Below are 24985 nucleotides of genomic sequence, written 5' to 3'. Positions count from 1 at the left end.
CCACTTCAGATATGTGTAGGGTTTACTCCATAGCCTTTTCGTCTCCCAAAAAGGTCCCGCAAGGCAGCAGGTACAGATTTTTCCTGAGGATTTACTCCCAAAGCCTTTCTCATGGATGGGTATACCCACAAGGCAGAGGAGGCTTCGGGTCAGAGTTTTCCTTCTCCATCAGAGTTTTCCTTCTCCTGAAAGCAACGTAGGTCTGGCACAACTGGCACCTGAGGACCAATAGGGATGGGAGTTCCACAAGTGCTGACTGGTACATTGCAAATCATTTCCATGGAGCTTAAAATGGCCTTCCTCTATAACTGATAGGTTGAGATGTTGAGAACAAGGAAGGGTTTGTCCCAATGAACAGTGATGATTAGGATGTGCAAGATGGTCTCACTAACCACGTTAAAAGACACAGGTGGAATCTACACGCATATAAAAAACGCTGTGAAAATGCTTTTTTAAAAAAAAAGTTGTGAAAAATACATTGAATTTGGCATAGCTCACTGTTGCCATCTAGTGCCACATTTGTATATTGCACTTTACAACACACTGAAAATGTTTCATTTGCAGCTGAATAGCTGAGTCCTTAATGTAAGTTACTATATGGGGAAAGAACATTGCTGTAGGACACATCTACACTACCCACACCTTGCCGGCTTTCATTTTAGCCACCAAGCTACAGGGAGCCCTGCCCACTTTTCTTTGTTGCCCAGCTGATCAGTCATCTTCTATTGGGAAATACATTTCCATGCAATTTCGGGACCACTGCATCAGAATCATTGGGTGAGCACAGATTAAAGCCTACACTCCCGGTGACCCCAAGATCCCAATGCAGCTAAGATGGGAGGGGGAGGCTAAAATGAGCATGTGTGAGAGAGTGAGAGTGTTGGGGAGGGGGGAGAGAGAAGCAGACCACTGACATTGCTCCACCAAACCACAAAATTGGAAAATCGGAAGGTCTTCTTCCAAAAGGCCTCCACTCTGCAATATCCAGCAGTTCTAGCTAACCACAAATGTCATAATCGTATAATGCATGAAGAAAGAATTATGAACGCACAATTACACACCAGTAGGTACTTCCTGCCCAACTGGTTTTCTTTTCTTTTTTCTTTTTTCAACAAGAGATACATGTAATAATGCTAGCTGAAGAATTAATGTCTGCATTGGCATTCAGTTGCCAACAGAATTCAGGCTTCATTATTTACATTGATATTGGAATTGCTTATTTTTTTTCCTGGGGTTAATTGGCTTATCACATATAATATTTACAATAATCTTCATTTCCATCATCATAATGCCTGAAGGCAAACCATGTTGCTGCACTCATTCTATAATAGATGTATTTTAGTTAGCATTAAGAATTGGAAATGGCTCTTGTGAACCTCCCATTCATTTAACATTCAATTGTCAGGTTTGCACTGTGTTATTCCCTTGGCAGGAGACTGCCCTGTTTGTACTGTGTGCAAACAGGAGAAGGGCATGGGCGAAGGTTGACCTGGAAGCTGGCAACACTCAGGATGCAACAAGGGAACATTTCAGTCTCCAAGGATGCTCTGCTCTCCGCTGCTGAACTCAAAGCCATCATATAACCCACAAGAAGACTTCAGATGCAGGATTCCAGAGTGAAATGGCTGTATTAGACCTTATCAGCAAATATGATTCTAATCAATTTGCACAATCAGAACTAGGGATTCACTTCCCACACCAAGAGAGTTAAATTAGCACACAATAGCTTGGGGGTGGAGTAGTAGTATTGCTGTTCTAAATGGCTACCCAGTTATGATTTGGGCTCTCCACAGAAATGTTAGACCTGATGCTGTGACAGACATGTTATGCCCCCCCCCCCCCCGTGTACACTACTGATAACTATTTCTCTTTCTGTAACTGTTTATGCAGGTTTGTACATGTATTATAAAGCAGAGTCTATCTACAAAAGCCATGTGCCACAATAAATATTACCAAGACCCTTCATTCTTGCTGCTGCAACAGGTGACTTCCCTAGGAATAAGGAAAAGTTTGTCATAGCTGTTTTGGACACATTTTTCACAGAGCGGAAAATCAAACTGCCTCTAGGTGCAGTCACTGAGAAGCCCCTGATGTTTGTACCTGCGCCGTACAAGCATTTGTTGTAGCCACGCTACAGTGTTATTTGTTTAAATACAGTGGTACCTCAGGTTAAGTACTTAATTCGTTCCAGAGGTCCGTACTTAACCTGAAACTGTTCTGAACCTGAAGTACCACTTTAGCTAATGGGGCCTCCTGCTGCCACCGTGCCACCGGAGCACAATTTCTGTTCTCATCCTGAAGCAAAGTTCTTAACCTGAAGCACTATTTTTGGGTTAGCAGAGTCTGTAACCTGAAGTGTATGTAACCTGAGGTACCACTGTAGTTATAGAGCACACTTTCAGAGAAATACCGCAAGGTGGCATACAGCCTAAAAACACAGCATTGCAATAATGTTGATAAATGCACAAATGAAAACATCAGTAATATCAGTTTGTAAAAATAAGTTCCTGTTTCAAAGGCTTGTTGGTGTTCAAAAGATGTCTAAGATAAGTCAGTGGTGATTCTTGCACATTATTAAGCAGCAGCACATAGAGATAGGTCTCCCAAATGGAATGTGTGGGATAAGGTAGTCTGGTGCAAAGCAGGTCAGGGCTCTTACATCTGTATGAATTGTGTAGAAGAAGGGATTTCAGTAAGTATAGCTTGCATGACGAAGGTACACCTGCTCACATTCCTACTTCTTCACAACTAAAAGGTGCAAGAGCCCCATTCTCTTTTGCATCTGGCCACCTCCGTTTACGCTGACCCTAGGTCAACCGTCCTACACACACTTAAAGGTAAAGGGACCCCTGACCGTTAAGTCCAGTCGCGGACGACTCTAGGGTTGCGCCGCTCATCTTGCTTTATTGGCCAAGGGAGCCGGTGTACAGCTTTCGGGTCACGTGGCCAGCATGACTAAGCCACTTCTGCCGAACCAGAGCAGCGCACGGAAACGCCATTTACCTTCCTGCAGGAGTGGTACCTATTTATCTACTTGCACTTTGACGTGCCTTTGAACTACTCACGCTTACGTGGAAATAAATCCCACTGAAATTAATAAGACTTGCTTTCAAGGACATAGGGGCTGTTATTCAACTAAGGTACCGTATATTCAGAGCAGACCCACAGAAATTTAGGTACATACCTAAGTTAGGTTTCAACAGTTTCAATAGGCCCTGAGTTAAACTTAAGGCTGGCTACAACTCAGGTGTGGCATGTAATCCTAAACTTGTTTACTCAGAAGTAAATCCCACTTTTACAGCCTCTGGGTGTAAAACTCGTTTTCCTGCTGTGAGGCTGAATTCTGTTGCCTTTTACCTTCCAAGAAGAAACTAAAGTTGAAAGGCAAACCACACCTTTCAGGAATGCATAATAGCAACTATTAAGACACAGTTTATTCCTATGGATACAATACATCCACCCACCTCAGTAAATAGATGCTGCAATTTATTGTAAGGATCTTTAATATTTTTTAGACGGATGTTGGCTTAGGTAGACATAAATTATCACTGGAAGGCCCACTGAGAATGAATCTATGCTTTCATACGGGTCATTCAGTTATGAAGAGTAGCATGCATGAAATGCAGTAGGTCCCCTCCCCCCCCCCCCATTTTAAACACAAATGTTGTTAAGAGTAGGTCTTTGGAACTGAAACCTCGTAACAGGGATAACAATTTGAATATAGCATGATGAAGAACCAGCAATAGTGGTTCTGCCTGCATATGCTGGCCAATGCAAAGCAAGAAATGGACAAAAGGCCCTTTTATCCCTCCTCCTCCTCAGGATGAACAGCCACAGAACTAACTAACTAACTAACTAACTCTCTCTCTCTCTCTCTCTCTCTCTCTCTCTGTGTGTGTGTGTGTGTGTATCTGAAGAAGTGTGCATGCACACGAAAGCTCATACCAAGAACTAACTTAGTTGGTCTTTAAGGTGCTACTGGAAGGAATTTTTTTATTTTGTTTTGACTATGGCAGACCAACACGGCTACCTATCTCTCTCTCTCTCTCTCTCTCTGTGTGTGTGTGTGTGTGTGTATGTGTGTGTTATTACCCCTGCTTTAGCCTTGCAAATAAATGAGTGCTGCTGAAAACATGCAGCAGAATCAGGTGGCAGAACAAACAATACAATTTAGGGCAGATAAATGGGCAAGCATGCAGGTATTATGGTGATGGTGATGATGAATTTGTGGTTTCAGTGTGCATGGAACAGGGATGGGTCTAGCCTGACCAGTTCTCCCCAGATTCTTTCAGTACACATGAAGAGGGTCATCTAACTCACCTTTTGTGCAAGGACTCATAGGAGAAAGTGGCTGAAGTTTATCATGCATTGGATCTGAGGCCTAGGCTGACACTGCCACCTGTCACACCAATTAATTCCCAATCCCTAGTTATATTTAGGGGTGGGAAACCTCAAGCCCAGGGGCTGTATACGGTTTTCCAAGCTTCTCTCTCTCTGGCTACTGGAACTTTCTGGCTCCATCCACCACTGGCATGTGGCCCTCAGCCAGCTGTCCACGAGACAATGTGGCCCTCGATCTCAAAAACATTCCCTGCCCATTGTAATCTCTAGTTTAAAAGTTCAGGTTTATGACAATCTGCCAACTGAATTACATACCCCTCAACTGTCCTGACATTCCATTTTGTGCAAAGTGCACAAGATCAAGGTCCTGAAAGATGGACGTCCAGGTTTTCCACTGGGACATGTTGGAGGGGATGGAAATATGCTCTCCATTGACAAGGCCTTCGTCTACCCAGGCAGCAGAAGGGCTTCTTTAACAATCCCCAACAAAATGAGCAAATGTAGCTGACAAGATCTGCCCTGGAGAATTACTGCCAAAAGAGTTCATAGATTTAGACACACTCAACAGTTATGAAATCAAGCTTTAATAATGCTTCATGGGAGGGGAAATTACACTTCTATAAATATGTTTAGGCTCGGCTGATTTTCTCTTCCTTGAGGCGATAATTTTCGTTGCTTACTTTTCTACAGTTTATTTTAGTGTGCTGAGTGAAAAATTAGTGGGGAACCGAATTTTCTCTTTAGCTGGTCATATAAATATTGTCTTAAAGGGGGGATTGATATTTTCTGGGTACAATCTATAGCAGGAGCCAGCAAACATTTTCAGCAGGTGGCCGGTCCACTGTCCCTCAGACCTTGTGGGGGGCCGGACTATATTTTGACAAGAACAAATGAACAAATTCCTATGCCCCACAAATAACCCAGAGATGCATTTTAAAGAAAAGCACACATTCTACTCATGTATAAACACACTGATCCCTGGACCGTCTGTGGGCCAGATTGAGAAGGCGATTGGGCCGGATTGAGAAGGCGATTGGGCCGGATCCACCCCCCGGGCCTTAGTTTGCCTACCCATGATCTATAGGGTGCTCACTTACACATCACCAAAAACAGGAAGTGCATCACCACCGCATCCAATTCAGCCACCTCCACTGATTGGCCAGCTGCCTCTTTGATGACAACCTTTTGAACTTTGTTCTCAGAATGCAAAGAAAGAACTGGCCAACTCACCCTCCCTTACAGAGGCATCTGGCAACAGCAGTATGGCCCCTTCAGCTTCCCCCAATTTCAGGCTCCTCCTCCTCTGAAGGATCCTGCTCTTGCCACACTGTATCACTTTGAACCATATGGCCCATGACATGAACCATAAACCTAAAGACTCCCAGTATTCATTATTTTTTAAAAAATCAAGTTCCTAGCACTTGGGGAACCTGAGGTACGAGACAAAAAGTACACGCATTCATCTCGTAATTTGTTTTATGAGAAACTAACCACTTTTCCATGCTTTTAGCCAATGAATGAAGTCTCATCTTCAATGATTGAAATGTAGGAATGCAGATCAAGCCCATTAAAGGCTGGAGTGAAATGCCCAGTTTTCTAAACTTTAGAGCAGGAACATCTCCAGTTTGTTTTTGAGCCTTTTCTGCTGGTCTTCCCTGGGGAAGTGATTGCTGCTGCTGCACAGATACCCAGAATTTTAGTTTAGCTGCAAGTTGTGTGTCAACTGAGAAATCAAAGGTAGCAGCAAAGACAGGAGTTCACGATCTTTCTAACCTGGGGCTTATTTCATACCAAAAGAAAGCATCTCTCCCTCCTGAGTCAGAAAACATTTTAAATGATACTATGCCAATACAGATTAAGTCCACAATTATTATACAAATATTGCAGGGGCAGGGCTATGGTTGAGACAGTGGGTTTCATCAACCATGCAAAGTAGCTCAGTATTATTATGCCCATTTTACTGAGAGAAAGAGTGAGTCAGAATGACGTATGACAAGCCTGAGATGCAATTGTTATCCTGGTGTATTGGTGTGGGCTTGTTTGTTTTTAGGGCAATGCAGGGTGTGTTCAAAGTTGACTGTAGCAGCAATGCACTTAATTACCATAAGTGCTGAAGGGGGTGAAAGGAGACAGGGAAAGAAAATGGGGATTTCAGCTGTGGGTGGAAAGAGAGTGTCAGGATGTCAGATCTATACATATGAAGATGAATACCCATTGAAAAGCAATGCAGGGTTAGACCTGGAACACAAGCTTCTCACTGTATGACTACCACTCAGTCAACAGATGGACCAGAATGAATAGGCATGCTAACTATGTTTAGTTGTTTATTTGGAGTACTTATGAAGAAACTCCTGCCAACACCCATCTATCGGTTAAACACTATTGAGAAATTTCCTACAGACCATCTGACTTCATTCAGCTAAATGAGTTCCTGACACATGCATCCAACCTCTCCATCAGCTTATCTTTTGCAACCAAACAGCATTATCTCTCCAGAATGGTGGCTGGCTGATCCTTCGTCCATTTTTAATCGTACCAGCCTACCTTCGCTTTTAATTTGTTTTAAAAGCAAAAGGCCAAAATTACTCATCCATTTCCTGCTATAAAGCAACGTTTGATTTCAGCATAGTCATCATATTATTTCTCTCTCTCTCTCTCTCTCTCTCTCGTAATAATTTATTATAATTATTTATACCCTGCCCATCTGGATCAGTTTCCCCAGCCACTCTGGTAGGGTGTAATGGCTGTGGCGACACCCAAAGATCACTTAACTCATATTCAGATAGATAATCTTCATTACAGCAAAGCTGCAAAACACTCGTTCTGCTCTTGGCAGGAGAACTGAGGCATGACTTCACCAGAATTATTTTGGAAACTGAATGTACAGCGGATCACATTCCGACTATCCTGAGTCTCTCGTGTTTAATCCTGCCAGGTTAGCTTCTTGCATTTAGCAAAGGGAAAGCCACTGATCCAAATACAGTGGTACCTCAGGTTAAGAACTTAATTCGTTCTGGAGGTCTGTTCTTAACCTGAAACTGTTCTTAACCTGAAGCACCACTTTAGCGAATGGGGCCTCCCGCTGCCGCGGCACGATTTCTGTTCTCATCCTGAAGCAACGTTCTTAACCCGAGGTACTATTTCTGGGTTAGCGGAGTCTGTAACCTGAAGTGTCTTTAAGCTGAAGCATCTGTACCACTGTATAAAGGTGCCTGCATTTTTGCTGGCCAGCATTTCTTGTGCCCCTAACTACACCACAAATCACAAAGGCAGATAACTGACACATCGACTAGAGACCCTTAGGTAGGGGTGGGGAACTCCTGGCGCATAAGACCAATGCAGCCTTCTGAGTCTCTCTATCCAGCCCTCTGGACTCTTCCCACAAGTGGCTCTGTTCCACACCCTCTCCACATGCTTTTGCCAGGGTGGAATGTGCCCTTTAATGATGCCAATGCCCCTAGCTTGCCTGGATGGAACCAAGCAAGATTAGGTGGTGGGGTATACAGAAACCCCTGGCTTTTGCCTGGCTGGAATGTATCCTATTGAGCAAAGGGAAGAGTCATGTCTACTGCTCTGCCCCTCCTGCCCCTGGCCCCACCCACCACAAGTGTGTACAAGAAGCTTGCCCATGAAAGAAAGCATCCCTAAGGTGGTGGTAGGGGGAGTCTCCTGCTTAAGATTGTACGACTGCAATGCAGGAAACTCCCTGTCCCTTTCCAGGGTGACTCTGTCCAATAAAAAGTACTGTAAATATGATAGCTTTACTTTATCTGATTTGTTATTCCACCTTGCCTTGCTGGAGCCACTTGCTCGGTGGAGCAAATAGTTTCCTGCTAGCGATGTTGCTGCCACATTCCAGGAGGAGCAAGATATGTGGGAATTTGGGATGTTTGATGCTTGCCAAACAATGCTGATGACTGATGGTGCAAGCTAGGATCCTGAACCTCCTGCAAACATCTACAAAGAGCAAACCTGCTCAGCAAAGTTTGTTTTCTTTTGGGTTTTTTTAAGCAACTGTTGCCTGATTAAGTAGGAACACTTTTTTAGTTGATCAAAATGTTTGCTTGTTAATTGTCATTGTCCCATACAGAACAATGAAATTGAAAAACTACATAAAACATTCAAAACCCCCTAAAAACTCTGAAACCCCATTTTAAAGTACAATATACTATAGAGACTCCTTATGCTGCATTTAGAACCAGAATTGCATTTGCATAGAAACTGTTTCTCAGGTGGCTAGTCCTGGCCTTTATAACCCTATACCTTCTTCCAGAAGGCAGAAGCTGAAAGAGATCATTTCCGGGGTGCATGCTATCCTGTGCTATTTCTGCAGCTTTCTTATGGCACCTGACAGCATAGATTTGATCTAAGGTGGGAAGAGTGCACCCAATTATTCTCTCTGCAGTCTTTACAACCCTGGACAGCATTGTTTTTTTCCTGGCTGTGCAGCTCCCAAACCACACACAGAGACCATAAGTTAGTACGCTCTCCACAGTGCAATGGATCTAGCCAATTGACCCACAGAACGATCCTATGAAAGTCTACTCAGAAGTCCTATTGTTTTCAGCAGTGTAAATACTGGGACTTCAGAAGCTGATCTGAAGCCCAAATAACCAATACACACACGCACACACAAATCCTAAAGAGCAGAAATGTGGATGGTTAAAAAACAAAATGAAAATACCCTAAACTGGCAGCACAGCTCTGTGCTATCAACAGCTCTTGATGGTTATAGGAAATAACAATTATGTGACCCAATTGAAGCAAACTGATTCTCTAGCCTGTGACTAGCAGCTCTGGAGCACGGGTTAGCTCAGGGCAATTGCTGCAAGCACTACTAACAAGGCAAGCCATACAAGGATGTCAACGAAACTCCAGTGGAGACTGTGTAATTCTCTACAAAGAAAGCAAGATCAGCCAAGGAGTACTAATTGGCCTCTCTGCTCCACAGCCATGAGGCTGCTTTTATGTGTCAGCAGAACCGCCTTGAAACATTGCCATTTCCCTTTACCATTTTCATCATCTGGCATTTCACCATTATACCATTATCATTCAACTAGCAAAATACCCTTCATTACCACAGGGTTTTGGCCACCAGGGCTGGCCAAAGGAACAGAGGCTAATTTGGTTTGTAAAGCTGGCTAATTCACACTTCTGGAAACAATGTATGTGCATGAAAGCATGTCTGTCCCTCAAAATCTGTACTTTTCCAAGTTTTGAGATGCAGTTTTCCAACCAAAGAACATTTACAAAAATGCATAACAACAACAACAACAACAACAACAACAACAACAACAACAACAACAACGTAGTAAACATAATACCACCCCACCCATCTGGTTGAGTTTCCACAGCCACTCTGGGCAGCTTACAGCATATATAAAAACATAGTAAAATATCAAGCATTTAAAACATCCCAGTACAGGGCTGCATTCAGATGTTTTCTAAAAGTTGTGTAGTTCTTTATCTCCATCTGAAAGGAGGGTGTTCCACAGGGAGGTGAAAATAAAATTCAAAATGATGCATTATGCTAGGAAATTGCATGCCGAAAATGTGTGCAGTAGGCAAAATTGCGCACACATATGTGTTCATTAGGAGAAATCTATAAATACATATGAATTTGTTTAATAAATAAAATAACAATAATAAGTAGTCTAATGGGCAAACTAGAGTTATATGGGAGATCCATGGACAGCTCTCTCAATGTATATTTTCAGATTAAAGAAGCTGTGATGTGCGTATATGTGGTTGTGGGGGAGCTATCTCCCCAACTTAAATTATGCACCAGTGACTCCCTTCACCCCATGCAACAAATCAGAATTATGGCGGTGAGGAGGTTTGGAATAGGTTGATTCAAATCAGGCTAATAGTCTGAGGAGAAATTGATTTTTTATCCCAATTTTTTTTTTTTTTTTAAAACGGTTTTCCAAATTTTAAACAAATTAACAACTAACTGGGGAAGAAAAGGTTAAACTTGTATCTCTGGCATGGCAGCCTCGATCCAATTCACATGTTCTGGCTACTTTAAACAAACAAGCAAGCTCTGGAAGATCCAGTCACATGTTGCCTGGCCCTGTGCGTCTTGTGAACCCCACCAAGTCACACACAGCCCATCTCAGTCATGCATGTTAAGTCTTCTGTGTTCATTCCATGTCTGAGGCTGCAAAAGCAGAGGCTTAGCAAGTGGCAAGCAGAGAAGTTGGCTGGCTTTCATGGCCTCTGCCTGCAAATGAGGTGGTGGTCATTTTGAATCATCAATAGCTTCAAAACATTGCATTGTGCTATGTTTGGCATGGTAGGCCACAGGTTGTACAGGCCTGGCCCAATACATGCAGCTGCCTTATGCTTTGACGGGCCATTGGGTCAACTAGCCCACCTCCAAAGGCGTCACCTAGCCATGGCTCTCAGGCAGTAGTCTTTTCTAGCCTGGTGGTTGGAAATCTTTTTACAGGGAGATATCCCACAGATCAATGTGCATGTAAAACATAACCTCTACCACTGAGCTCTGATTCCTCCTTTGGTGTGCCTCCCTAGAGTGTCTAATTGTTTAGAACAGTGTACTAATGTACATTACTGGAAAAACCATAGCTTTAACTATACAGACCTTTGTTGGCAAGGTGATGTCTCTGCTTTTTAAGATGCTGTCTAGGTTTGTCATTGCTTTTCTCCCAAGAAGCAGGCGTCTTTTAATTTCGTGACTGCTGTCACCATCTGCAGTGATCATGGAGGCCAAGAAAATAAAATCTCTCACTGCCTCCATTTCTTCCCCTTCTATTTGCCAGGAGGTGATGGGCCCAGTGGCCATGATCTTAGTCCCCCCCCCAGTAGTGATGTATGGAAGTGAGAGCTGGACCATAAAGAAGGCTGATCGTCGAAGAATTGATGCTTTTGAATTATGGTGCTGGAGGAGACTCTTGAGAGTCCCATGGACTGCAAGAAGATCAAACCTATCCATCCTGAAGGAAATCAGCCCTGAGTGCTCACTGGAAGGTCAGATCCTGAAGCTGAGGCTCCAATACTCTGGCCACCTCATGAGAAGAGAAGACTTCCCTGATGTTGGGAAAGAGAAGGAGAAGGGGACGACGGAGGGTGAGATGGTTGGACAGTGTTCTCGAAGCTACCAGCATGAGTTTGACCAAACTGTGGGAGGCAGTGGAAGACAGGAGTGCCTGGTGTGCTCTGGTCCATGGGGTCACGAAGAGTCGGACACGACTAAGCAACTAAACAACAGCAACTAATGTACACTGTGTACTAATGCACACTAATGTACTAACTGTTCAGAACAGTGTTCTTCAGCTTTCAGTCCCTAGATGTTGTTGAGACTACAACACCCATACTCCCTGATGGCTGACTAAGATGGATATGAATGATGGGAATTGTAGTCCAGCAACATGAAGCCCCAAGGCTAAAGAACACAGATTTAGAACACAGTGCATATACTGTAGGTGACTAAGACTATAAGGAGAGTCCTGCTTGATTAGACCAAATCTGGTCCAGCACCTTTTTCTCACAATAGCCAATTGGATGCTTATGGGACCTAAGCACAGCAGCACTCTCCCCACTTGTGATTCGCAGCTTCTGGCATTCAGAGGGATACTGCCTCCAACACTGGGAAACACCCAAACTTAGTTCTTGGCTTTGTTCTTGGAAGCTTTGTAGAACCTCATTAGGCTGCTGGCAGCCTGACTTGAAAACAGCTTGTAAAAACCATAAAACGAATGTCGAAAGCACGGCAGCACACATTCTGCAACGGATGTGCAATTTCTAAATGAGAGACTGCAACCAAATGTTGGCTTTGAGATAAAGACTGACTACCAGTGCTTTCTTCTTCATTTACAGCCTTGCAAGCTACACCAAGCTAGAATTCATCCTGCCCCAGACTGCTAGAATGGGGAGACTCTCAAAGACCTAGTAGACTGCATTGTTATTGTAGGACTGGCGAGATGCATTTAGTCACTCACAAGTTGTACAGGCCTGTTGCACATTATGAGGTATTCTACTGAACATATCTAGTAAGGTCAACAAACAAGGAACTAATTCTGAAACCAACCGACTATTATCCTTTAATATTTCTTTAGCAAAAAGAACATGGATTGCATTCAGTGCCATAATGAGGGGGTTGTTCTGCCAGCACAACTGTTTCTGATTGCCCAATTTATTGGTGTGCCTGCAAACCTGGGAGTAAACTCCACTGAACTCAGCTGCATGGTGCAAAACACAACTTATAAAACATAAAGCGTCTTCCACCAGCTGAAATGCAACCTTTAGCTTTTAATTAGAAATACAAGCATATCTTGCAATACAGTATTACCATTTAAATCAGGCATCCCCAAACTCGGTCCTCCAGCTGTTTTGGGACTACAGTTCCCATAATCCCTGACCACTGGTCCTGTTAGCTAGGGATGATGGGAGTTGTAGTCTCAAAACAGCTGGAGGGCCGAGTTTGGGGGTGCCTGATTTAAATTGACAGCAGATGAGGATCTGGGGCAGCGTGATGGGTTCTGCTGCACTGAACAACAAGCCAAGGGGGACATTACAGAGAATTCCAAATATGACACAGTGGATTGAGCAGAACGGAAGGCATGGGGCTGGGGCACCAGATTTTGGCCTTGCACAGGGTGCCCCTGTTGCTAGTGTAAAGTTGGAAGCCCATCAAAGAAAGGAGGGGATGTCTACTCTCTCTGTCATTTTTCTCATCCTCTGACTTCCTCAATGGCAATCTGTCACAAACACACTTGAAAGCCTCCTCATCACCTCATTCCCTTGCTAGAGCAAGGAAGGTTTGTCAATTGCCCCGACACCCAAGCAAATGACATCATCACTCCTGTCCTGAAAAAAAGTCCCAGAGTAGCACCCCACTGCATGCAGGGCAGACCTTGGGGTCTCAAATTTAAGTGTGTGATGCCAAAATTTGGTGCCCCAGCCTCTCGCCTTCCATTCAACATCATAGTTGAGGCACCCCCTGCAGGGCCCCCAAGGCTCTGCGCCCAGTGCAACCCAATTACTTGCGCTCCCCAAAAGCCACCTCTGCTGCATTCTCTCCACTACACCATGGCCAATGACTATTTTGAGTAGGATTCCAGGTGCACACAGCCAGCAGGGAAGGAACGAAGGTGGAGGAAAGGGCAAAGAAAGAACTGTTCAGCTTCATCTTTAAGCCAGTGTGGTGTAGTCGTTAAGAGCAGTGGACTCGTAATCTGGTGAACCGGGTTCGTGTCTCCGCTCCTCCACATGCAGCTGCTGGGTGACCTTGGGTTAGTCACACTTTTCTGAAGTCTCTCAGCCTCACTCACCTCACAGAGTGTTTGTTGTGGGGGAGGAAGGGAAAGGAGATTGTTAGCTGCTTTGAGACTCCTTAGGTAAAGGTAAAGGTACCGCTGACCATTAGGTCCAGTCGCAGATGACTCTGGGGTTGCGGCGCTCATCTCGCTCTATAGGCCAAGGGAGCTGGCGTTTGTCCACAGACAGCTTCCGGGTCATGTGGCCAGCATGACTAAGCCACTTCTGGCGAACCAGAGCAGTGCACGGAAACGTCGTTTACCTTCCCGCTGGAGCGGTACCTATTTATCTACTTGCACTTGACGTGCTTTTGAACTGCTAGGTGGGCAGGAGCTGGGACCGAACAACAGGAGCTCACCCCGTCGCGGGGAATTGAACCGCCGACCTTCTGATCGGCAAGCCCCAGGCTCTGTGGTTTAGACCACAGCGCCACCCACGTCCCTTTGAGACTCCTTAGGGTAGTGATAAAGCAGGATATCAAATCCAAACTCTTCTTCTTCTTTACCATCATTGGTGACTTTAAAGGTACCAAGCAAATCTCATGGCCAGTGTGGTGTAGTGGTTCAGAGTGGTAGTCTCATAATCTGGGGAACCAGGTTTGATTCCTCGCTCCTCCACATGCAGCTGCTGGGTGACCTTGGGCCAGTCACACTTCTTTGAAGTCTCTCAGCCCCACTCACCTCACAGAGTGTTTGTTGTGGGGGAAGAAGGGAAAGGAGAATGTTAGCCGCTTTGAGACTCCTTAAAGGGAGTGAAAGGCGGGATATCAAATCCAAACTCTTCTTCTTCTTCCCAAACTTCGGTCTCCAGTTGTTTTTGGACTACAATTCCCATCATCCTTGACCACTGGTCGTGCTAGCTAGGGGTGGTGGGAGTTGCAGTCCAACAGCAACCAGCTGGAGACCCAAGTTTCAGAAACACAGCTCTAGGGTCAAGCTTTACAGATGAGAGGACATGGCTTCTCCATGGGCACAATCTCCTGCAGGTCACCTTTCAGAAATTAACCATTGCAGGGATTATGGTATTCCTGAAAAATCCACTTTGGGTGATTTATTCAGACGTAACAGCTTTTCTATGATGAGCATGTCTCTGCTGAAATTATTCATTATTTAGAAAGCACTCTTGATTCATGCCATAGATCAAACAGCCATAATGTATCCCTTTGTTTTAAACTGTTATAAGAAGAGGGTTTGGATGTGTCATCTAGCAGCTCCTAGAAGCCAGAAATATTGGCAAAGGAGGAGGGCAACTCCTGTGAGGATTCTGGTGGTCATTAGTCAGCTATCTGGTGGAATAACTATGTGGCAGGATCAGCCCCACCCACTTGGACTGGACATTGCTCCCTCCTCTGCTCCTGGATGCAAGAGGTGAAGTGGATTTGGCCTCCCAGATGCAGCATCACTTTATTTACAGCAAATAGGGACGGGTCATAGGTGTGGCAGGGGCAGAGCCAACTGGAACTCCCACCTACATCTCACTGCCACCCTGCTTCTGCACTGCCCTGGTAAGCGACGGCAACAGTGCTGGTGCCAGGAGGCCAGGTATATGATGCCACCCCTGCCTGCCTGCCACTCCTCGCTGGGTCTAATCTCGGAAAAGGAAAGTTTTTTCTGATGAGAGGTTGCTCTCCAAGTCAGCCAGGATCTACGCAGGAGATAGAGCTGTATAATCATGCTATATGAGTTATAAAATTAAGAAGTGGTACCTGAGCTGCTTTCCCGCTCCTCCCTCCCCAACTCTTTTTCCTCGCATGCCATGTCTTTTAGATCAGTTTCTCATTTATTTTACTAAAGGGATTTACATACCCGCTCTTTCCCTAAGTAAAGGAGCAAGATACCCAAATAAAAGAAGAAGAAGCGGTAGTTGTAAGGCTATGATCTAAAACCACTTTTCCCAACCTTGCGTGTGTGTCCCCCCCTAATGCTGTTGGACTACAATTCCCATCAGTCCCAGATGGCATAGCCCAATGGTCAGGGATGATGTGAGTTGTAGTGCAAACACATTGAGGCAACTCATTCCTTTACTTAGCAAAACAAGGGGGCACATAGATGTTTTTACAATACAGTACAGTGCAATACTAAAATAAAGGAAGGAATGAACAGCCGGTTGTAACACAGCGCATCCGCTAAGATGTTCCTTTCCATCTCTCCACTAGTAGGGTTGCCATATTTCAAAAAGTAAAATTCCTGGCACCTGGGTGAGACAAGCAAAGATAGGATAAAGAAGGGATTGCGGCTGCCCTGGCTCTCCTCTTGTCCTGGTTTCTATCCAGGCCTGTGCACAGAGCAAAAGAATGCTTGCAGGAGCAGCGCCCGCCCGCCTCGCTCTCTTTCCGCCTTCCTTCCCTCGACCAGGATCCGTGGGCTGGAATGGCAGCCTCCGCCTGGGCGTGCCACCTTGCAATGGCGTCAGGAGCAACCTGTCAGCTCCGGCTGCCTGGGCAAGACCCCCGCCAACAAAACAGCCCCTTCCAGAGGTCGACCTCTCCCTCAGAGTCCCAGCTTATAGGAAAAGGATCCACCCAGTCCCTTGAAGGGCATCGGCGGGTTTCTTTATCGCCCAAGGAGAAGGAGAGGGTGGGGGAGCGCAATGCAACCCACCCAGCGCGTCCCGGGCGCGCGCAGATGCCCGTGGAGAGCGCTGCCCGCCTCCAAGGCAATCTCTCGCGTTTGGCGACTGAAGCGCCTTTGAAATAAACGCAGATCTGGGAAAGCAAACCCACATGGCGAACACAACCGGAGACGGTGGTGGTAGGGCGGTGGGGGGGGGGAGTCCGGATCCGGGAAAGGGAGATCCACCGCACGGCTTGGAGACAGACCGACAGAGGGGGGAGAAACGTTTACACCCGCCCGTGGGAATGCCCGCCGCCCCGGATCGTTGGGAAGGGGCGAGCCCGAGCGACGAAGGCAGGGCCAGGGCGCAGCAGCCGGCCTCGCCGAGAGAGCCGCGGAGCGAAGAGACAGCGAGAAAAAGGAGGCCGCCCCGGCGTCCATCCAAGCCGGGCAGGAGAGCCCAGGAAGGCCCGTCGGAGGCGCGCGCGCGGGAGCGAGGGGAGCCGGGCCCGGCGCTGCCTTACCCGCCGCGGTGCTTGCTGTCCATCCGCTTCTTCTGCCGGACCGGCTGCAAGGGGATGTTGTCGGTCATGATGGCCGCGGCGGCGGGGAGGAGGATCTCGCCTTCCCACCCGCAGCCTCGCCAGGCGCGGCCCAGCCTCTCCGCGCTCTGATGGCAGCGGCAGCGGCGGCGCTGCCGAGGACGACCGGGCGGGCTGGGGGCTGGGCGGCGACGCGCAGGTAACGTGGACGCTCACGCCGCCCCCTCCCCCGCATCTCCCCCTCCCCCGCCCACCCATTGGGCGGCGGTCGCCCCCGCCACTAGGCAACGCTGCCTCCCCACCCGTCCCCCGGCTCTACGCACCCCGCGCCGCAGGGTCTCTTCTTCCCGCCTCCCACCATCTCTCCAGGTAAAGGTGCTGCGCTTCTCCGCCAAGCTGCGCTTCCGAGCAGCCGCGGCCTTGGAGAAAGTTGCTGTCCAGGCTGGACGTCGAACCATCCCCGCAGCAAAGTCACTCTCCCCGCACCCCCCTCCACACACACTTCCTGGTGCCAGGATATTTGGCTGGCTGCCACGCTGGCCAGGCGTCTGTGCCAGGTATAGGGAGCTGGCTTGGATTGGTAGGTGACTCTTTCTTCAACCCTGGCCCTGTGGTGGCATCCTTCAGTGGACTGGAGGGCAGTAGGTGCCTGAGGGATTCTGTTTCACAAACCACAGCCCTGATCCCCAAGAGAAGGGGAAGACCAGGAACCTCAAGGTTAATGGCCAAGTGCTGACACCCAGTATTTGAGGCCATTGCCTCACTCTGTCTAGTGATAGGGCCAGCCCCATAGGTGCTTGTTGCTCCTGGCCAATCTCACTTACTTTTTGCCCCACTCTTTGTAGGCACAGGTCCGCATTTAAAAGCTCCTTGTCAAGATGTTGTTGTTGTTCCACTGGAACACCCCGCCCCCACAAAACCACTCTTTAGTGCTCAATCAGAGCAAACGTCGCTTCAAGTTTGCCATGGGTTGTTGTTTGCTCCAGTGGGTTTTTGAACAGGAAGTTTGGGGTGGAGGAGAAAAAGGCGCTCTGACACAAAAGCTTCAAAGCACGGACTGTGCCTGGAAAGAGTGGAGGAAAGGGAAGTGTGGCCAAGCCCTCAAACCTCATCATTATTTTGTCCCACCTGTGCACAGTGCCAGATAGACACTTCAGACCACCCTAGGCTGAAACCAGGGTGCTTAGATTGTGAGAACCTTTTACTTTTCCCAAATTACGGGAGTCACAAGGCCATTGGTTGACCCAGATTAAACACAGTTGGGGAGTGCCAACACCAAGTTTTCCTGCCCTTCAGGAAGTTGCTTCCTACCTTCCCAAGTGCAGGTTATATAGTTTTTGGGATGTTGTTGGACTACAACCCCCATCGTCTTTGATCAGGGGAGTTGTAGTCCAACAGCATCCAGAGGGCTGCACACTAGCTAGCTTTGCTGTTGCATCACCACTGCTCCTTCCGCAAGATGCTCAGAGAAAGCAGCATGCAAAGCAGTAGGAGTCTGCAGCTGCTGCTTCTTAATTTGACCCCTGTTACTTCCTGGGTGAGAACAAGTAAACAGGCAGTGACAGAATGAGCAGCCATGGCCAGGGATTGGCAGCGGGTCCCTGACAATGGTTATGTATGGGCAGTTGTATTTGATATGCAAAAAAAGGGACGTGGGTGGTGCTGTGGGTTAAACCACTGTTTGGCTTGCCAATTGAAAGGTCGGCAGTCAAATCTCTGTGACAGGGTGAGCTCCTGTTGTTCGGTCCTAGTTCCTGCCAACCTAGCAGTTTGAAAGCATGAACTGCAAGTAGATAAATAGGTACCACTTTGGTGGGAAGGTAAACGGTGTTTCCTTGCGCTGCTCTGGTTTCACCGGAAGCAGCTTAGTCATGCTGGCCACATGATCCAGAAAACTGTCTGCGGAAGCGGGCAAACGCCGGCTCCCTCGGCCTGTAAAGCGAGATGAGCGCTGCAACCCCAGAGTCATTTGCGGCCCATAAAGCGAGATGAGCGCTGCCACCCTGGAGTTGTTTGCAACTGGACTTTACCTGTACCTTGATATGTGAGCACTGACCTGTTTATTGAGCATTCCTTCTGATTTGTTTGCACAAAGTTTTCAAAGTTATACAGTCGTGGAGGAAGAGGGCTTTGTATGCTCTTGGAGGAATGATGCAAGACAATATAGCTAAATAGCTAAATCCAACTGACTTCAGTGTGATTTAAACCAACTAAGTAGGCAAGTCCATAGCCCTCAAGTATAGAGTTTCTTCTCTTTGATTGCACCAACTGGGCTGAGAAGCTGTCACCATGCCATTGTCCTTTGATCTCAGTGCTAAATGTGGTCGTGTGTCACAATTTGCCTATTGGCAGCTGGATTACCCTAATTGACTCCAGGAACTGGATGGTTGTCTTTGGGGAATTCTTGGCCTCTCTTTAACTCTGCTGTCCCATCCTCCTTTTCCCATAAAAACAGGTGCATCCCAAAGCTGCTTGATCTCATTGAGGAATTTGATTATCCTTGCCCGCTGCTCTTCCCACTTCTTCATGTCATCTGTTAAATGCATATTTATCTGATCAGGACGACACATCTGGAAAAACTCAAGGCAACAGGACTTAGGGCAGACCGCATTAATCATTGCGGCAAGTACGCTGCAGAGCAGGACCCAAGCCGAATGAATTCTATAAAAGCTGTAATTTAGCTTCACTGTCTGCACACAGGGGTGATAAGAGATTAGTCCCAAGGAAAGGAAGGTATCACTTGTCTTAAAGTAACCATTTCATAGCCAATTCTCTGGGGAAAATCATTCTCTGGACGAGAACTAGTGGTTGTGAGGAGGGCAGACTGTAAGAGAAAGTAGCTTTTACATGTAGCTACATTTGAGCATAGGGACACGGGTGGCACTGTGGGTTAAACCACAGAGTCTAGGACTTGCCAATCGGAAGATCAGTGGTTTGAATCCCTGCGACGGGGTGAGCTCCCGTTGCTCGGTCCCTGCTCCTGCCAACCTAGCAGTTTGAAAGCACGTCAAAGTGCAAGTAGATAAATAGGTACCGTTCCAGCGGGAAGGTAAACGGCGTTTCCGTGCACTGCTCTGGTTCGCCAGAAGCAGCTTAGTTATGCTGGCCACATGACCCAGAAGCTGTACACCGGCTCCCTCAGCCAATAAAGCGAGATGAGTGCCGCAACCCCAGAGTCAGTCACGACTGGACCTAGTGGTCAGGGGTCCCTTTACCTTTACATTTGAGCACTGCCCAAATTACCTAAATCATGGGTAAGCAAACTAAGGCCCAGGAACCGGATCCGGCCCAATCACCTTCTAAATCCAGCCTGCAAACGGTCCGGGAATCAACATGTTTTTACATGAGTAGAATGTGTCCTTTTCTTTAAAATGCATCTCTGGGTTATTTGTGGGGCATTGTTCATCCCCCCCCCCAAAAAAAAAATATAGTTCAGCCCCCCACAAGGTCTGAGGGACAGTGGGCCAGCCCCCTGCTGGAAAAGTTTGCTGATCCCTGACCTACATGCACAGAAGACTGGGCCAAGTGGCCAGGTTTGCACACTTCCTTCCAAAGGAGCCCAGAGCAGCAATCATCACATTAGAACCAATCTGTGCATTGCTCAGAATGAGGCATCATTGTTTTAATGCTCTCCTATGCACAATGGAACCACCACCCTACCTAAAGTAAAGTAGAAATATTAAGCATAAACCTTTCCCTGCTTTGGTAGATTACTACATGCAGGGAGCTACCTACATAGGAGAACAGTAGAAGACATTACCCATCACCTGCAGCAGGAGAAGGAACATAGCTCAGTGATTAGAACATTTGCTTTGCATGCGAAAGGTCCCAGATTCAGCCCCTGGCATCTTCAAGGAGGGCTGGGAGAGAGCTGTACATGAAACCTTGGAGAGTCACTACCAGCCAACGTCAACACTAGGATAGATGGACCAAAGATCTGACTGTTCCAGAGGGTAGGACCCGAACCGATGTCTTCAAGTTACAATAAAGGGAAGTCCAACTAAACATCAGGAAGAACTTTCAGACAGTAAGAGCTGTTTGACAGTGGGCTAGACTCCCTTGGAAGGTGATGGACTTTTCTTCACTGGAAGTTTTAAAGCAGTGGTTGAATGGCTTTAGTTGAGGTTGCAGGGGATTGGACTAGATGGCCCTTCCAGCTCTACAATGGCAGCTTCTGTACAAGGCAGCTTCCTCTGTTCCTAGCAACATGGGAGCTTGAATGCTTAAGAGGCCTTTAGCCTCTTTAGAAGACTGTTCCATGAAGTGCATTCAGATCCCAGTCATTGGCGAGAGTCTCGAGGGGCCGGCTTCACCCAAGTTCCATCTCCTTCATAAATGCCCTCAAGCCATTATATTCACTTTCTAAGGAGAGACAATAAAAGAACAGCTGTGAACAGAGGCAAGGGAGTGCTCTTCTTGTGGTTTAATGGACAAAAAAAAAATTCACTAAAATAAAAACATCTCAAAACAGAAGTGCTTCTGCAGCTGAAACAATCGTGATCTTGGATGTCAAAACTGAAATTATTAGTGGTACGGCAATGGTATATTTGCCCTAAATCTTCTCTGTGTCTGAGCACCGACAAGGCCACTGCAATTAATTGGCCAGTTAATCACTACCAGACTATAATAAGCTGTTAACACCTGTATCTCTGATCTGCTGGGATGGCTTTGATTTCCCCCCACTCTTCTCTCGCCCGCTTAGACAAGTGGGCGATAGCGGATATCCTTTAAACATACATTTAATGAAGCCCTTCATAAATCCATCAGCACTTGCAAACGGAAACTACAATACAGCTCAGGCTGCCACGTAGCTTTTGCAGAGGGGCCATTTGGCATCTTTCTACTGATGCATCTGTGTGTTCTGTGTGTTTCAAAATATACGTTATGTATATCGCCTAGAAGGGTTTGGGAGGATCGGTTTGTAAATAGTAAAAATGAGGGGGGTTTGCTAAGACACAGAGTAGCCATTTTCTCCAGAGTTTGGCTAAAATGTAACGTTTTTATTTCTACTTTGGTGCTATAAAGAAATAACATATTTCTGTCAGAATCATGCTTGCTGGCTCAGCCTCCCAGGGCCCTATTCCTCCCCACCTCCTGCCTTCAGTAAATGCAGATGTAAAAGGTAAAGGGACCCCTGACCATTAGGTCCAGTCGCGGACTCCTCTGGGGTTGCGGCGCTCATCTCGCTTTATTGGCCCGCATGACTAAGCCGCTTCTGGCAAACCAGAGCAGCGCACGGAAATGCTGTTTACCTTCCCGCTGGAGCGGTACCTATTTACCTACTTGCACTTTGATGTGCTTTCGAACTGCTAGGTGGGCAGGAGCAGGGACCGAGCAATGGGAGCTCACTCCGTTGCGGGGATTGGAACCGCCAACCTTCTGATCGGCAAGCCCTAGGCTCTGTGGTTTAGACCACAGCGCCACCCACGTCCCTAAATGCAGGTGTACCTTTGCTAAAACAAAGGTGTAAAAACAGGGCTAGATTCTGGTGGTGACCAAGTTGGGTGTTTGCTAGGGCCCCATAACCAACAACGGGCCTGCCACCCTATCAATGCTAAGATTCCCCTCCCCCCCAAGAAGAATTGCAGGAGTTTATAGACTAGATGACCTGTTTTGAGTCATCTACAATTCTACAACTCTTTTATTCCAAAATTAGGTGTAGCCTAAGAGTTTCCTATAGGGACGTGGGTGGCGCTGTGGGTAAAACCTCAGCACCTAGGACTTGCCGATCGTATGGTCGGCGGTTCGAATCCCCGTGGCGGGGTGCGCTCCCGTCGTTCAGTCCCAGCGCCTGCCAACCTAGCAGTTTGAAAGCACCCCCGGGTGCAAGTAGATAAAAAGGGACCGCTTACCAGCGGGAAGGTAAACGGCGTTCCGTGTGCTGTGCTGGCTTGCCAGATGCAGTTTGTCATGCTGGCCACGTGACCCGGAAGTGTCTGCGGACAGCGCTGGCTCCCGGCCTCTAGAGTGAGATGAGCGCACAACCCTAGAGTCTGGCAAGACTGGCCCGTACGGGCAGGGGTATCTTTACCTTTACCTTAAGAGTTTCCTGGGTTGGTGTCATGGACTGGTCGGACACAGAGGAATGGTGGGAGGAGCCAGATGGGGAACCACCAAGGGAAGAAGTCTCAGAGCCTGGGGCGTGGTGTTGGGACAATGGTGAGTGGTCAGAGTGGGAAGACCAGGAAAAGGAGGTGTCAGAAGCTGAAGAGGTAACAGGGTTTAGTGAGCAGGTGTGGGGTGGGTGAGAGAGTCTGTGTCAGATAAGTCGAGAATCAGAGGCAGAAGCTGAAGCAGGCAAGTGGAAGGAGAGGCCAGCCAGGAGGCAGATATGAGTTTGGCTGGCGGATCGCCACAGGTCTCTCCCCCTCCTGATGTGACCAGGTTTCCCTCCCCATTTGTTTCCCTGAACCAGAAGAGGGCTGAAATTGATGTAGCAGTGGCAGGCTGCACACAGGGGCAGTCTCCCAATTGCCTGGGAAAAGTGATTTAAGATAGCAAGATTCATAGAGCAAGACCTACAGGGAATGAGCTGCTGTGTTCATTAGGCCTTATAAGATTGTGTTTTTCCTCATTTACCATACCCATTGAGTCAGTCGCCCATCTCCTACTACCCTCCTGAGAAAAACCCCACCCCACCCTCCCACTATGTATATGGGTCTGGTGACTTGTTTCAGTGTATCTGAAGAAGTGTGCATGCACACCAAAGCCAAGAACAAAGAACAAGAACAAACTTACCGTATTTTTTGCTCTATGACTCACTTTTTCCCTCCTAAAAAGTAAGGGGAAATGTGTGTGCGTCTTATGGAGCGAATGCAGGCTGTGCAGCTATCCCAGAAGCCAGAACAGCAAGAGGGATCGCTGCTTTCACTGCACAGCGATCCCTCTTGCTGTTCTGGCTTCTGGGATTCACAATATTTTTTCCCCTTGTTTTCCTCCACCAAAAACTAGGTGCGTCTTATGGTCTGGTGCGTCTTATAGAGCTTATAGAGTGAAAGATATGGTAGTTAGGTCTCTAAGGGACACGGGTGTCACTGTGGGTTAAACCACAGAGCTCAGGACTTGCCGATCAGAAGTTCAGCGGTTCGAATCTCTGCAACAGGGTGAGCTCCCGTTGCTCGGTCCCTGCTCCTGCCAACCTAGCAGTTCAAAAGCACGTCAAAGTGCAAGTAGATAAATAGGTACCGCTCCGGCAGGAAGGTAAACAGCGTTTCCGTGCGCTGCTCTGGTTTGCCAGAAGTGGCTTAGTCATGCTGGCCACATGACCCAGAAGCTGTACACGTGCTCCCTCGGCCAATAAAGCGAGATGAGCGCCGCAACCCGAGTCAGTCATGACTGGAGTCCCTTCAGGGGTCCCTTTACCTTTACCTAAGCTGCTACTGGACTTATATATATTTCGACTGGGTCAGACCAACACGGCTACCTACCTGAATCCTCATAGAGTTAACTCCAACTTAGAATAGTGCAATTTTACTCTTGGACAGTTTAAGGTTGCAGTAGCCTTATTGAGATGCCATGCCTGAGCATCCTTCAAATCAGAAAAGCAGAGTGGTAATGGTTCACAATTCAGTTCTCTGCCCATTTTCACTTTCCTGCTTCCTGAAATCTCCTATGCTGGGAGGTCAGTAAGGTTTTCAATGGTTTAGGGCAGGAGCAGCTAACCTGTGGCAACTCCTATCATCCCTTGCTATTGACCATGCTGACTGTGGCTGCTGTGAGTTTGAGCCTAGCAATAACTGGAGAGCCACAGATTTTCTACACCTGGTTCAGTATAGCACTCTGGTAGCTTTGCTTCTTCCCCAACTAGCAAAGCTGGAAAGTACCATTGGTACTCATACCAAGGGGATGTACAGTGGTACCTCGGAAGTTGAAAGGAATCCGTTCCAGAAGTCCCTTCGACTTCCAAAATGTTCAGAAACCAAGGCGCGGCTTCCGATTGGCTGCAGGAAGCATCTGCAGCCAATCAGAAGCAATGGAAGCTGCTGAGGGTGTTTGGGTTCCAAAGAACGTTCGCAAACAGGAACACTCACTTCCGGGTTTGCAGCATTCGGGAGCCAAAACATTTGACTCACAAGGCATTCAGGATCCAAGGTACGACTGTACTGCAAACTTTTGAAAAGGAGGGGGGGGTATCCCGTTTGGCAGAATTTATACAATTCCCAAAATCTGCATAGCCTGTGTGCAGATTTTCTTTTTGTTTAAAGCATAAAATACATTGAGCATTGGTTATGGAGCACCTTGTTACACTGAAAGAGCTGTATAAACGTCACA

At 47.1% G+C, this 24985-nt stretch overlaps 1 protein-coding gene across 3 annotated transcripts in view; it reads right to left on the bottom strand.

The window, feature by feature from the left end:
* ATP9A (ATPase phospholipid transporting 9A (putative)) overlaps positions 1-17509 on the bottom strand; it is a 105494-nt gene extending 87985 nt beyond the window's left edge. For 2 of the 3 annotated variants that reach the window (XM_079979006.1, XM_079979007.1), the window contains exon 1: positions 16697-16880. In XM_079979006.1, the coding sequence (XP_079835132.1) occupies positions 16697-16764 (68 nt within the window). In that variant the 5' untranslated portion in view covers positions 16765-16880. Of the gene's footprint in view, positions 1-16696; positions 16881-17037 lie in introns of those variants that run through there. The other variant, XM_079979008.1, reaches the window with a different exon arrangement.
* Between the last annotated feature and the right edge of the window lie 7476 nt (positions 17510-24985).

This window comes from Podarcis cretensis, assembly GCF_951804945.1.
Source record: "Podarcis cretensis genome assembly, chromosome: 6".
NCBI lineage: Eukaryota > Metazoa > Chordata > Lepidosauria > Squamata > Lacertidae > Podarcis > Podarcis cretensis.
This window is presented reverse-complemented; position numbering and strand designations above follow the sequence as displayed.